The sequence below is a fragment of the Sinocyclocheilus anshuiensis genome, unplaced genomic scaffold (genome assembly GCF_001515605.1).
Source record: "Sinocyclocheilus anshuiensis isolate Anshui unplaced genomic scaffold, SAMN03320099.WGS_v1.1 scaffold187, whole genome shotgun sequence".
Lineage (NCBI taxonomy): Eukaryota > Metazoa > Chordata > Actinopteri > Cypriniformes > Cyprinidae > Sinocyclocheilus > Sinocyclocheilus anshuiensis.
Genome location: NW_015552537.1, coordinates 705435 through 719721, shown reverse-complemented (window position 1 = coordinate 719721; position 14287 = coordinate 705435). Strand labels below are relative to the sequence as shown.

Here is a 14287-nt window from a genome sequence, read left to right as displayed (position 1 = left end):
AGACAACCAGAATCATTACAGATCATTCCTGAAGACGATTATAGGGATAGGATCTACGATCAGTTTGATGAAAGAGACACAATGCTGAGGAGGCCGGACCAGTTGGTGCTTCAACTAAATCAGACAAAAAAGAAAAACCACAACAAAAAAAACAGAAAGGGTCGTAACAAAAATAAAAACACAGTTGGCATTTTGATAGAACCTGACTACCCACAACACGAGAGAGTTTCATCCAGATTCGACAGAAATACCTCTGAGAATCTTATAAGTAGTAATCTCAACAGATTTAACAACCAGCAGAGATACAATGTGGATACCGACAGGTTCTATCGATACACAAACAGAAATGACCAACACGCACACGGCACTGGGGACAGATTTAGACAAGACCGGTACACAGAGTACGATGATCAGGACTCTGAACCATTAGACCCCAGACCAAACACCAGAGCAAGACGTGAGGTCTACCATAACTCTGCTCGACCCACGGCCAGAATGACTGATAAAAAAGATTCACACAACACATACAACACACAAAGGGATAGAGGGAACCGTTTCCTCCCCAGAAACAACAAGGGGGGAGGGCGTCAAAAAGAATCTAATATGGATAGAAACCCTGATTATACACCTCCCTCGCCCAGGTTAAAGCTCACCATGAAACTAATGTACGAGCTAATACGTGCGGTACACCATCTGCATAATGTAACGACCAAAATCAAAGATAACACACCTACTGGGTTCCGAAAAATGGCACAGTTTCTGATTGATACCATTAAACCAGCTGCCCCTTCTAAAAAAACGGAGGAGCTGTTAGAAGGCAACGCCAGAAACTGGCTACATAATACCCAGCTTATTTTAGAGGAACACTACGAGACCCACACACATGAGGTCCTATCAGAATTAAAAGAAAGAACCAATCAAGCGGATTGGAGACAAGCGTTTGAGGTGGCTTCAAACTGGGCGAGAAAAAACTTCCGTGAGAGACTGAACGAAGAGGTGCTTGAAAAAGTGGAGGCCCTCTATGTTGTACAAATGAACACTGAAGCACAAACACACACGGGCACTAATAGACAAACGGAGACGGTAGTACAACAGACAATAAGACGGGAGAGGATTACTGTGGACGCACAGACCTCACCGCTGAACATAGCAGACCCCTCACGCACCCCTACGGGGAGGGGGGAATGGTCGTTCGATGCGGAGGAGAACCCTCCCGAAGAGCCTCGACCACTTACACCTACGTCCACACCCGCCAGACACCAAGAGCCCCTGGAGCAGAGAACCCGCAGAAGGGGTGTCACTCAGGTATTGGTGGATTTAGAAACATCGAACGAACCTGAGAGAGAGACGGTTGTTGAGGACGGAGATCAGACGGGAGCGGTTAACCCTAATGCAGAGACACCAGAAAGAGTTTTAAATCAAAAAGAGGACGTGGTCATGACAGATGATAATGTAACCCCCCAGAAGCATGTCGAGAAGAGAAAGAACATAGATGACAGACCGCCGATCTCAAGGCCGTCTCTCACCAGGCTCATGGCTTCGCCTTTCCTCTTTTCCGAAGACTCGGAGGAGTCTGAAGGGGTCTCGGCACTCTCGCAGTTTTTAAAAGAGGTACGTAGAGTGATAGAGGAAGGGAGTGAAACCGACTCCGTAGGAGAAAATCGGGGTAGCCGCATGCTGAATCAAGCCCTTCCTGAGGAACAGGAGAGATCCGGGCCTGTGAACACAGCGAATAGACACATAAACACAAACAGGAAAAACCAAGACTGGAGTCTAACCCTCCAAAAGAAGTACGTAATAATAGGGGACTCCAATGTTTCTAAAATGAGAAATTTCAGACACATAGACCTACAGATAGACAGCTTCCCAGGAGCTAAGTTTCAGCATGCGGGGAATCTGATCGAGAAGGCCACCATAACGGTACAGCCTGAGATGGTCATTATCTCCTTCGGTAACCTAACCCTAACCCTAACCCTAACCCTAACCCTAACCCTAACTCCAATGTTTCTAAAATGAGAAATTTCAGACACATAGACCTACAGATAGACAGCTTCCCAGGAGCTAAGTTTCAGCATGCGGGGAATCTGATCGAGAAGGCCACCATAACGGTACAGCCTGAGATGGTCATTATCTCCTTCGGTATAAACAACAGAACACAAAGGTGCGTACAGAATACCACCAAGGAAATACAGCGAACGTATAAGATGGCGAGAAACAGATTGCCTAACGCTCGGCTGTATTTCCCGATCATCAATTACTCAGAACTACTGGTGTGGGAAGAAAGAACGCACCTAGATGGCGTAAACGAGTACATAAGAGAAACATTAATGTACCTAGAACAATTGCCACACGACAGGTTCAAAGTGGGGCAGGATTTAATCCACTGGACCACAGAGACCGCCAAGGCCATTCTGGAACACTGGGCGCACCAGTTAAACTGGCCGGGTCCATCAGGCAAATAAATAGCACCGAGAAACTCATAGTGAATCTGACCGCTTCATTCCATCTCACAAAAACACAAGAATCACTCTTACTGAAAGGTCTGTCATTCGTACCGGCACCTAGAAATCTGAAAACGTTAAAGATCGAGCTACTAAAAGATTTACAAAAATACCACAGGAGGATCAAATTAGAGGCCTTCTTCGAGAAAAAGAAAAAGACGAAAGAAAAGACCCCCTTCACCCTCGGATCGGACTGGACACCTCCTCTCTCCAGACTTCCCACACAGGTCCATAAGATCATCGACGCCGACCTACAGGCGTTTCGACATCTGCACTGGAACTGGAGAGAGGAACCCAATCTGACCCGAGGAGAAGAAGAGGCCCTCAATCTCCTCAAAAACAATACGGATATCGTCATCAAGCAAGCCGATAAAGGCAACGCTGTAGTACTTTTAGATAAAAAAGACTATTTGTGGGAGGGAATGAAGCAGTTAGAGAACACGGATCATTATACTCCTCTCGATAAACCTATCTACCCACAAACCAAAGTTGAGGTGGAAGAGATACTCGAGGAGATGCACGATAGAAGGATCATCAACAGAAAGCAGTGGGAATACCTTTCAGGCCCTGCCGTGCCAAGGGCACGCAGGTTTTATCTTTTACCAAAGATCCATAAAGAAAGAAAAAAATGGAGCCTGCCGGGTAAAATCCCACCCGGCAGGCCCATTGTATCGGACTGCAATAGCGAAACGTACAACACCGCGGAATTCATCGAGTACCACTTGAACCCTATTTCACAAAAGCATCCAAGCTATTTGAGAGATACGTACGACTTCATTGAGAAGACTAAAGACCTGAGGATTCCCACCGACGCCCTGCTCTTCACAATCGATGTCGACAGTCTCTATACGAACATCGAGACGGAGGCAGGATTGTCGGCCGTACGAGGGTGCATGAATAAATTTCCCCATGACAGTAGACCCGATGAGTATATCTTGAAACTACTGGAGATTAATTTGACCAAAAATGATTTTGAGTTTGATTCGAAATTCTTCCTCCAAATCAAGGGTACTGCCATGGGTAAGAAATTCGCACCCTCTTACGCCAACATTTTCATGGCGCACTGGGAGGAGACCGCGCTGGCGACGGCCACTTTGAAACCGTTCGCCTATTACAGATTTTTGGACGACATTTGGGGTGTCTGGGAGCATTCGAGAGAAGAGTTTCTAAAATTTATTGAGCATCTGAACACACATCAGAAATCAATTACAGTGAAGTATGAGTTGGACAGTAGAGAAGTTAACTTTTTGGACGTGATCACGTATAAAGGCACTAAATTTGAAGAGAACAACAAACTGGACTACCGAGTTTACTTTAAGGAGACCGACACTCACTGTCTTCTACACAAAAGCAGTTTTCATCCCGGGCATACTTTTAAAGGGATACTGAAATCCCAGCTTTTAAGATTCCATCGAATTTGCTCGGAGGAGGAGGAATTCGTAAAAGCCACAAAAACACTCTTCAGTGCATTGAAAGATAGGGGATACGGTAGAAGTTTTTTAAGATCAGTCCTCAGAAACTTCCTTAAATCCATAAGTGACCCCAAAGCGCCAACTCAAACGGGTGAAACAAAAATACTTCCCTTGGTGGCTTTTTATTCATTTCAGAGCAAACAACTCAATTCGACTGCTAAACAAAATTTCTCCACATTTTTAGAAGACACAGAGATTTTACAAAGACATAAACCGATTGCGGCCTACAGAAGGAACAAAAACCTACTAGATATTCTAGTACAAAGTAAAGTTAAAAGTAAAAGAACAACCGAGAAACAAAGACCGTGCAAGTACTATCTGGCTCTGAAATGGATAAAAAATGTAACCACGAAGCAAATTTATCAAGTCGATAGAACTCTCTCTCCAGACACCACCAATTGTGTCTACTTAATTTTCTGCACAAAGTGCAAAAAACAGTATGTCGGACAGACTAAAAATGAGGTGAGAACGAGAATATACCAGCACACTCACAACATTATCCATAAAATCCACAAACGCAGGTTTTTGATCCAACATTTCCTATTACATGGCCTCCCCTCTCTTAGAGCTACTATACTACAAACTAACCCTTTGTGGAGTCTAAGAGACAGACTAAGAGCAGAAAGCCTTTGGATAAACAGACTCAACACTCTGTATCCAAGAGGATTGAATGAGGCCTAAGAAATGGGTGAGAGCCATTGAGGAGACTTGAATTCCTGTCTTTGAAGATAGTGAGATTATTCATATACATATAGATTATTATTGGTATAGCTACATTATATTCACTGAGAGTAACAACAAAACATCCACTAACCCTACCCGTCACAGACCCACATAAGGGACCCTGGACCGACTGACCCCTACCATACCTAAAACCTACCCATTTCACCACTTATGGACACAACCCCACCGTCCCTAACCCTTTCCACTCCCCAGACACATCATTTTAGCCCCACCCATCCTAACCCTACCCGTTCTACCCCTAATAAATTAAATGGAGAAGTATTACCCATAAATATTAATAAATACTATAAAAACCTTAATAAATAACACTTATTATTAAAAACAATACTCGTTCATACGGTTTTTTTTAAATCTCACTATCTGTGGTTCAACGATAAAAAGACCAAATATATTGGTGGTGAAGTAGTGGGCCTAGGCCGTGGGGGCAGGCCTTGGCCGAGACGGGAGAGCGGCCAGAAGGAGTATTGAAGGACTGCGCATTACCAGAGCTGGACTGTGCTTCAGCTCTTGGATTTTTTCTAATCCTAACCCTAACCCTAACCTAATTAATGCATAATGGCAGTCATAAACAACCACCACACACAAAAGACAAATGGTAAACGGGCCATCACACTAAGACAACACAATTCAAATGTATACAATTAATACATTACATAAAGCCAAGATTCGGATTAAAACCCCTACAAACAAGGCAACTGGTGACGTCAATGAAAAAAAAAAAAAAAACTAACAATACAAGAAGCAAATGGCAAACCAAATTAAGAAAGTAAACGATTGCTTCAAACTAATAGGAGGAACATTTATATAAAAAAAAAAAAATAAAATTATAGAAAGACAAAAATGATGCAAGTGTTTTTAAAGAAAGGTCAAGGAATGCAATAGGAGCACAAAAGTCCAAAAATAAGAATGCCGCACAAGATAAGTAAAACATGTACTTATTATAAATACAAAACACGCACACGTATGGGGGTAAAAAGAACAAAAACCCATCATGGACAAAATATAAATGAATCGTCAAGACGCTAAAATCACGGAGAACAAAACCAACATTAACAAAAACAACATGACAACTGACAAATTAAAAAAGGTACAAAGACAAACAAAAACAAGGGACAAAATAAAAAAAAAAGTTAAAGGACACAAGTGAAAGCTAAATAAAAAATAAAAAAAACAATGGAAGGGGGTGGGGGGGGGGAGACATACCAATGAAACAAGAGGCTTGAACAAACTGTATGGAAACGCATAACCTCTAAAACTCAAAAGGCAGAAACAAAGGAGATAACAGCACAGTGATAATATACAAATAAATTATACATTAATACTAACAAAAATTAAACCTTAACCAAAGAGCACTAAAGCAGCATGAAAAGACCACAACTGCACAGAAAGCCTAACAGCACAGGTTTACATACACACCCATTAACGAAACGGATCTAAAGACAAAAAGGAACAAGCAGTTAAGACAAGTCAATTTATACTGCAGTAATACAATACACAAATGTAATAGGACATTTATACAAAAGGGACAAAGCCATAAACAAAAGGAGACAAAGACCAAATTTCACTTTATAAAACCAATTTTTCAAAAATAAGGACATCAAATTGGGGGTTGCATAAAGGGGTATAAATACAAGAAACGCATGTGGGTGGGAAAAAAATAAATAAATTTAAAAAAGGCATAATACATTTGAACAGGCATATATATGAAAAGATCAGAAATACCAACATGAATAAATGCAAATACAACAAAAGAATTATACATTGCAAAAAAGAACATACATACTTGTTTCGGATTATGCAATCTCATGCACACACAAATGCCACCAAAAAAAACAAAAAAAAAAATCCTCGAAGAAATGTCAAATGCAGAAATGCTAATTCATGACCTCAAGGTTAGATTGTAATGCTTTATTTGGGTGGTTGTTCTGCACGCTTAATAAACAAACTCAAGCTGGTCCAAAATGCAGCAGCTACAGTTCTTACTAGAACCAGGAAATATTACCATATTAACCCGGTTCTGTCAACACTGCTCTGGCTCCCTATTAATTCCCTATTGTATCCAGATCAAATGGTGACTGCAGTCACCCGGATCCAGTCTATATCCACCCCAGATGGTGGATCAGCACCTAGAGATGACCTCTACAGCCCTAAATGTCAGCGAAGATCAGGACAACTAGATGAGCCCCAGAGACAGATCCCCAGTAAAGACCTTGTCTCCTAGACGGCCACCAGGACAAGACCACAATTCCACAGCCTGGAATTGAACTGTTGGTTTCGTCTGGCCAGAGGAGAACTGGCCCCCTGACTGAGCCTGGTTTCGCCCAAGGTTTTTTTTCTCCGTTCTGTCACCGATGGAGTTTTGGTTCCTCTGGCTTGCTTAGTTGGGGACACTTAATTTCCAGCTATATCGTCGATTTGATTGCACAGATACTATTTAAACTGAACGGAGCTAGATGACGACGACGACGACGACGACATCACTGAATTCAATGATGAACTGCCTTTAACTGAAAATTGAGTGTTTACTATTGTCATTTTGCATTATTGACACTATTTTGCTATTTAATGCTGTAAAGTTGCTTTGACAATCTGTATTGTTAAAAGCGTTATATAAATAAAGGCGACTTGACTTGAAGGAACAAACAACGTTCAAAGTCAGAACGGGCAATGAAATTAATAGTGATCGATCACTTTAATCCAAAGTGCAAAGCACAATCCTGAACTTCCTAGTCCCATTACCAAAACAAAATCCTCAATTGGGTTACATGCGATCATAAAAAGACAAAGTCATAAAAAAGGGGGGATAAATATAAGACAAAGACCAAAATAGATCACCCAAAAAAACAACAAAGGGGTATAAACGAAGCATTAAAAACTGTGCTCCTTTTTGTATTTTTGCTCTTTATGCACAAGTTAACAGCCATTAACATTAAGCACAAAATTATAAATACTAGAACAAAACACTAAATCAAAAAGCAATGTATACAAATGGAGAGGAAAAGGAGATATGAAACTAAAGAGTGCACAAAGAATGACGACAAACTACAAATCATACATACACACTAACAAGAAGAGAAGACACCTTTACAAAATAAAGATTACTTCAAAAATCATAAAGACAGAGAAAAGCGGCACAGCAGAAATGTGGAGATCCTTTGTAAACACAAATCTGAATCGGTTTATGGTTAATTTAACACACCAATAAAATCAACCATCTCTAAACCTTGTGTGCACATTAAGTCACCTCTTGCACATAATTTCTTATCACTAAGTTTGGGGCCGATATCGGAGCTTGCGGTTTTGGTTTTGGATTTGCACCTGCAGGTGACTGACTACTCCGTTCCGCTCCTCAAACAATAAACCTAACTTTGGTTGATCATGATGCATTTAAGGATGGCCATGATCCCCCACAGCTTTCGAGAGTATAAATGGAGACAAAGAATAGCAATTGGGGGATTGAAAGTGTAACCTATAACTTACCTTCAGTTTGTCAGCCAAGTATGCAACAGCATTTCATAATATACATTTACTTAAGGTGTTGTATTTTTATTCATTTTTTTTATTTTTTTGCAGAAAAATAAATTTACGATCATGGGGGAAAAATGCATTAAATTTAAAATCCACACAAATTTAAACACTTAAGCCCCATTACCAAACCAAATGCTTCACAAATGTTCAGAGTCTGATTTAAGCTCAAAATATCAAGTTCTTGAAAATAGCAGGCATGAGGACACAGGGAAATGCAAAAAGTAGCTATGTTAACTTTGTTTATGCAGCACTTAAAGTTGTTTCAAACCAAAGAAAAAAAAAAAGCCTTAAACAAGGGACAAAAGGAAAGGGTCATAAAATGGGTTAAGCTTTAAGAAAATCAAAAAGCATAAAACCTTTGATTTTTAATCTAGTTTTTTTTTTACCTGTTAAAACTGCAAACAATTAAATTTATTAAAATCAATGCATCAAATGATCAACCAAACCTAAAGCTTTTTAGCACACATGGCTAAATGCATTTCCACTCCCTTATTTCTAATCGCCAACAATGGGGCACCCCTATATCTGAGCTTTACTGGTTTTAGCTGCAATCTGCCCTGATCTTCAACAATTACTATACCTAGCATTGATCAATTAAAAGCTGCATTAAAGGCTGGCTGCATTCACCATTATAAAGCTTTTGAGGGAAAAAAAGCTCAACCCTGTAAAGTGACCAATATGCAAAATAGAACCCACCCGTTACAGATCCATTTGAAGTGGTTTAGATTACTCAAGAAACATTCTCGCCATTTCCAAAGGCCAAGTGCAAATGAGTCTAGAAGAGCTTGAAGTACTTGGCTTTTACCTGAATTGGCCTCATGCCAAGGTACAGGACAACAGCCGGTTGTGGCATCTATGGCAATATCAACAAAGTCAAAAGAGCGCCGAATCAGTTATTGACATTGGGTTTTAAGCGAGCCAACTAAGTCCGTCCCAGGAGCGATTGTCCCAATCAGACGTTGTTGCAGGGCAGAGCCATGCCCCGTACAGTTCCTTTCCGTGCATAAATTAACATGATGCTTAGTCTTCCACATGGGGAATACCCCTGCAAGTTTTGTTAACGTCAATAAAGTGTTGTACTACGAACACTCTATATCATACCAACTTTTCATTCACACCAAGGTTCTGCGAATAAAACAAGCTTTTATTCTTTATCAAATATCAAGTATCTTGCATACACAATACATTTAATAACCATCTATAAAAAGGGGTTATAAACATGGATTAAATTTCATAGGTTACAATAAACACATCAAGCATATATAAAAGACAAAGCATATTATTTGGGAGTATAGTCACCCTTTTATCCTTTAAATTGTCTTTCTAAATCGTCCATGTGAGTTTGCGTACATTTCTTTGTCTGCAAATAAAGAAAAAAAGCACAGTTTTCTGGAATAGAGGCGAAAGGAAGAATGTCCTGAGGTCAGGGAAGTGTCACACGGTGGGGATCTGGTGAGTTTCCCAGCTCAGAGTGAAGCTGTAAATCTGTCCATGTGTGTTTATTTGATTATCGATTTATGCTGAAAATGGTCATGTGTATCACGGGCCATCTTTTGCTCGAGTTAAACGTTATCACTGTTCCTTAGATCCTTTGTGTTTGCAGGCCTGTAGGGCATCCTGTAAATTACCCTTTTCCTGTGTCTCCTACATGGATTTGAGCGAAGCTGCTCAAAAGGGGACAATCAGCCATTTGTGGCTGACATGGTTCTAGAACAAAAGGGAGTTCTCTATCCTCCTGATTGGCTTCGGTTGTGCAATAAGTTGAAGTAGAGGGTGTCTTGCCATGTCCTCAGTTGGTATGTAGGATTTAACGAATTCCAACATTACAGCCAAGTCTAATAAAATGTTTATAGTGATGGATTGCCCCATCTATCTGATATCTGAGCTTAGCAGCAATGGATTTGCACCTGCAGGTGACTGACTCAACCCACTACCTAGCATTGATCAAAAACTGCATTGGAGGATCATATTCTCCAACACAAGGCTTTTTGGGGAACATGGCTCGACCCAGTTAAGAGGGCAATATACACAGTGTTGTAAATATTAATAATCACAGGAGGACTCACCTCAGCAGCAGTTGATTTTCCAGGAGAAATTAACACTGTCAGGACCTCACTGGAACGAAGCAGACAATTAAATACTACATTTGTAACTGATGCATCTAGAAGAGTAACAGGAACACTGTGAGCTGCTTGTGAAAATTAGATCCATCTGTGAGCTGAAGTGAGCCATTTATAATGAAGTGACATTAAAAGATCTTGGAATTCTGTAGCACTGACAAAGCCAAAAATGTGCTCTTTAAGATGTCCAGAATACCTGTAGGATGAGATCACAGATAAAACATTGAATAAATATTTGGAGTTGCAAGAAACTGAAACGAGACAAACATTAAAGGGACAGTTCACCCAAATATGAAAATTGTCATTAATCACTCACCATCATGTCATTCCAAACCTGTAAGACTTTCATTCATTATCAGAATACAAATTAAGATATTTGATGAAATCCAAGAGCTTTCTGACCCTGCATAGAAAGCAACACAACTAACACATTCAAGGCTCAGAGAGATAGTAACAAGGTCATTACAAAAGTCCATGTAACAGTGTTTAACCTTAAATTATATGAAGCTACGATAATACTTTTGTCAGGAATGAGAAACAAGGATTCAGTTGCGAATGAAATTATTGAAAAGTCCCAAACAGAAAAATGCAAGAGTCCGGTGGAGGAAAGTCATCGGTGACTCTAGGCAGCACAGGGACACAAATGGGAAGCCGATGCTCGAGGGTCCACGAGGCGACGTCCACGACAGAGGGGAGACAGAATCCCCGGGAACTGGTCAGGAACAGAGACACACGAACTGAACACGGCGACACCATAAAACGATCTGACAACACAGGACAGAAAACACAGATATTAAATAGGCCCGCTGATCAGCCACAGCTGGCGCTAATCAGCTGATGGCGCTGATCACAGGCAACACAAACCACACCCACAATCACACGGAGAGAGCTAGAATGAGTCAGTGAGCCCATAAACCGTGACAACTTTGTGTGCAAAGAAAACAAATAGTGTAGTAATAGTGGTAGTTCCACTGAGTCTATGCAGGGTCAGAAAGCTCTCTGACTAATGACAATTACTTAATTTATTTCCAGGTGAACCATTCCTTTAAACAAACCAGCTTCACAGATCCTAATTTTAATGAAACTGATTTTGGTTGAGGGGAAAGGTGTTGCTTTGCTCTTGTTAGTCTTGACTGAGACCCCGATTCGACCAGAGGACAGAGTGTTGCTACAGTTGGAATGAAGTCAGCTTTGGGATTCTGGAATTGACAGACGGATGAGGAAAAAAAATTCAGTGGGTGAGCAGCAAAAGGACATAGAAAATGAAGCATAGAGAACAGAACAAACAGAAATAGTATCAAACAGACAAAAATCAAGATGCACAGCAGACATGTGGAGTGCGTTAATTAAAAACTCAAACAATAAGTCACAAGAGGTAAAATGACAAGCAGTTATCAATGCAGCCATGAATGAACAACCATTGAAACTCTTTTGTGTGCACATTGATATATGGATCTCTAACTTTACTTGTCATTAAGTTTGGGGCACCCCATCTATCTGATATCGGAGCTTAAAGAGGGATTGTAAGCTGCTGACCAAGTAAAATGACCAATTTGCACACAATGCTGTAAATATTTTAAGGAAGGTTTAGTCAAATCTTTAGAGGATTCTTACCTGGGCAGCTGTTGATTCTCCTTTGGCAGACATAACACACAGCATCTTTCACAGTCAATATTATGTAAGGACCACATAAATAGAATGTTTTACAACAATGTCTTTATTAACAGACTTCACGGACTGTTGACAATTTGATATGACATTTTAAAACATAACATTTTATGCATATGATGCTATAGCATAACTTGAGTCAATACACATTTACTCTTATCATTTCCAGTTTGTACAATCAGGACAACACTGAGGATGTTGAATATCAAGGGCTTAACAAAAATGGCACTTTACTCTGATTAATTACATGCACAGCAATGTTTTGCAACCACTGCGTTTGTTCTGTATCCACAATTTAAACCATTATGATTCAGCACTGCTCGGAAGCAAATAAACACACAAATAGACCTATACAAACTTTGTGTGTATGAATTTCTTAATGTTACGCACCCATTTCCAGCGACAACGAAGCATTTGAAAAGTGAATAACTTGATGCTCAAATTCACAGATCATTTGTGAATAAAATAAGAATCAAGTTCCTTCAGAATGTGCCTGCATTGAGTCTTAACTGAAAAGCAGACAAAAAAATAATAATACACTAGTGATAAAATAAAGAAACAATTATGGAAGTATAATTCACAATACATGCAGAATACTCTCCTCTGAGGCAGTTTCTCTTGATGCAGCTCTTTACATCAGAGTCAAGCTGTGCCTCCAACAGCACTCGCTAATGCAAAAAAAAAACAACAACTCCTGATTGACTCATATTCAAACTCAATATAAACCTTCTACTGGTTAGCTTAGAGAGCCTGATGTCCTGCCTTGACAAAAACTCACCTGTTTGTAGCTTTCTAGTAACACTTAGACCTTGATTAGTAGGTTCAGGTGTGTTTGATTAGGGTTGGAGCTGAACTCTGCAGGACTGAGGCTCTCCAGGACCAGTGTTGGCCACCCCTGGGTTAGATGTTTCAGTACCATGAAATGCACAACTATACAGGCATGGTAAATAATTACAGGAACAAAGTACAACAGAAAAAGAAGCATAAAAATAAATGGAACCTTGAGGGTGTTTTGGGAACAACAGGAGAAGGGGTTAAAGATGCAAAGATGCACAGGATGCTGTTGTGGAATATCTGAAGGATACAGGGGTATATTATAGGATTTAGATAGTAGTGCTATAATTTATTTATTAATTATTATTATTATTATTTTATTATTATTATTATTATTTTTTGATAATGTAAAGTGCATTCATTGAGATATGATCCATGCTGCATACTCCGATACAGTAGGTGGCGGTATGCACCTGATAAGTCACGGTTGCAATCCGCCATAAAACTAACAAGAAGAAGTATGAGGTTTGTCCTCTAACCTTTTCTCCTTGATGCCCCGGGTTGCAATCCGCCATAAAACTAACAAGAAGAAGTATGAGGTTTGTCCTCTCACTCTTGCCGTACACGTCGGGAGGTTAAAGGGGAAACGTTCCAACATGGCGCTCTGAGAGCAAAACAACCTAACATCGAACATAACTCGCTATTTTCCCTCAAACTGCCACGGATTTTGCAGCGTTTATTGCTACGATTGTATTTTCTGTCTTTCCGGTAAGTTCGCGCTCTTAGACTGTTTATTCGGAGTTTGTTTTAGCAAACACGTGGATCGCGCGCCTGTGACACGCAGCAGAGCTGTGCAACATTGTTTCTTTTCACCTAATTATGATACACTTTGAAGTTTTCTGCTCTGGTGCTCGTGACGCATGTGCAGTGTGTGTAGTGTTGTCTAGTAGTGTCGTTTCACGGAATCAGAACTGTTACACAGAAATCATCACGTGGGTAATTAATTGATCTGTTTACATGAACATCAAATACATATTAGGGCAGTGCTTTTAAACCACAATAATGTGTAATTTGATTGGATTGAGCTGTTTTTGCACTAGAGCAGGCATGGCTGTGAGGAATACATACTCAGTTTGAGTTTTATGAAAAGAACTGTAAATCTGATTTTGTTCTCATACCCTCACTGCCACCTTGCGCACCCCAGTAACCCCTGCTGTAACATATAAACGTGTCTGTTTAAACTGATGTATGATTTGAGAAGTGCTGTATGATGCGGCTCATTAATGAAGCTTTACTCTGTTTCTCAGACCATGCCGTCTGCTTGTGACTCTCTGCTGGATGATATTGAGGATATGGTGACCTCGCATGACCCCACTCCTCACGAGCGGCAGTTCGCCCGGAGGAACATCGTGCCTCGTCCACGCAGACACCAGCTGCAGCCCGCAGGAGAAGAGCTGCAGACAGACAGGTCAGACACTGC

General features: G+C 40.5%; 1 protein-coding gene across 3 annotated transcripts in view; it reads left to right on the top strand.

Annotated features, from left to right (window-relative positions):
• The first annotated feature begins 11393 nt into the window (after positions 1-11393).
• Positions 11394-14287, top strand: part of cdkal1 (CDK5 regulatory subunit associated protein 1-like 1) — a 243364-nt gene continuing 240470 nt past the window's right edge. Inside the window, exons 1-2 of one of the 3 annotated variants that reach the window (XM_016454129.1) lie at positions 11394-11603; positions 14115-14275. In XM_016454129.1, the coding sequence (XP_016309615.1) occupies positions 14118-14275 (158 nt within the window). In that variant the 5' untranslated portion in view covers positions 11394-11603; positions 14115-14117. Of the gene's footprint in view, positions 11604-12852; positions 12977-13407; positions 13576-14114; positions 14276-14287 lie in introns of those variants that run through there. The other 2 variants (XM_016454125.1, XM_016454128.1) reach the window with 2 other exon arrangements.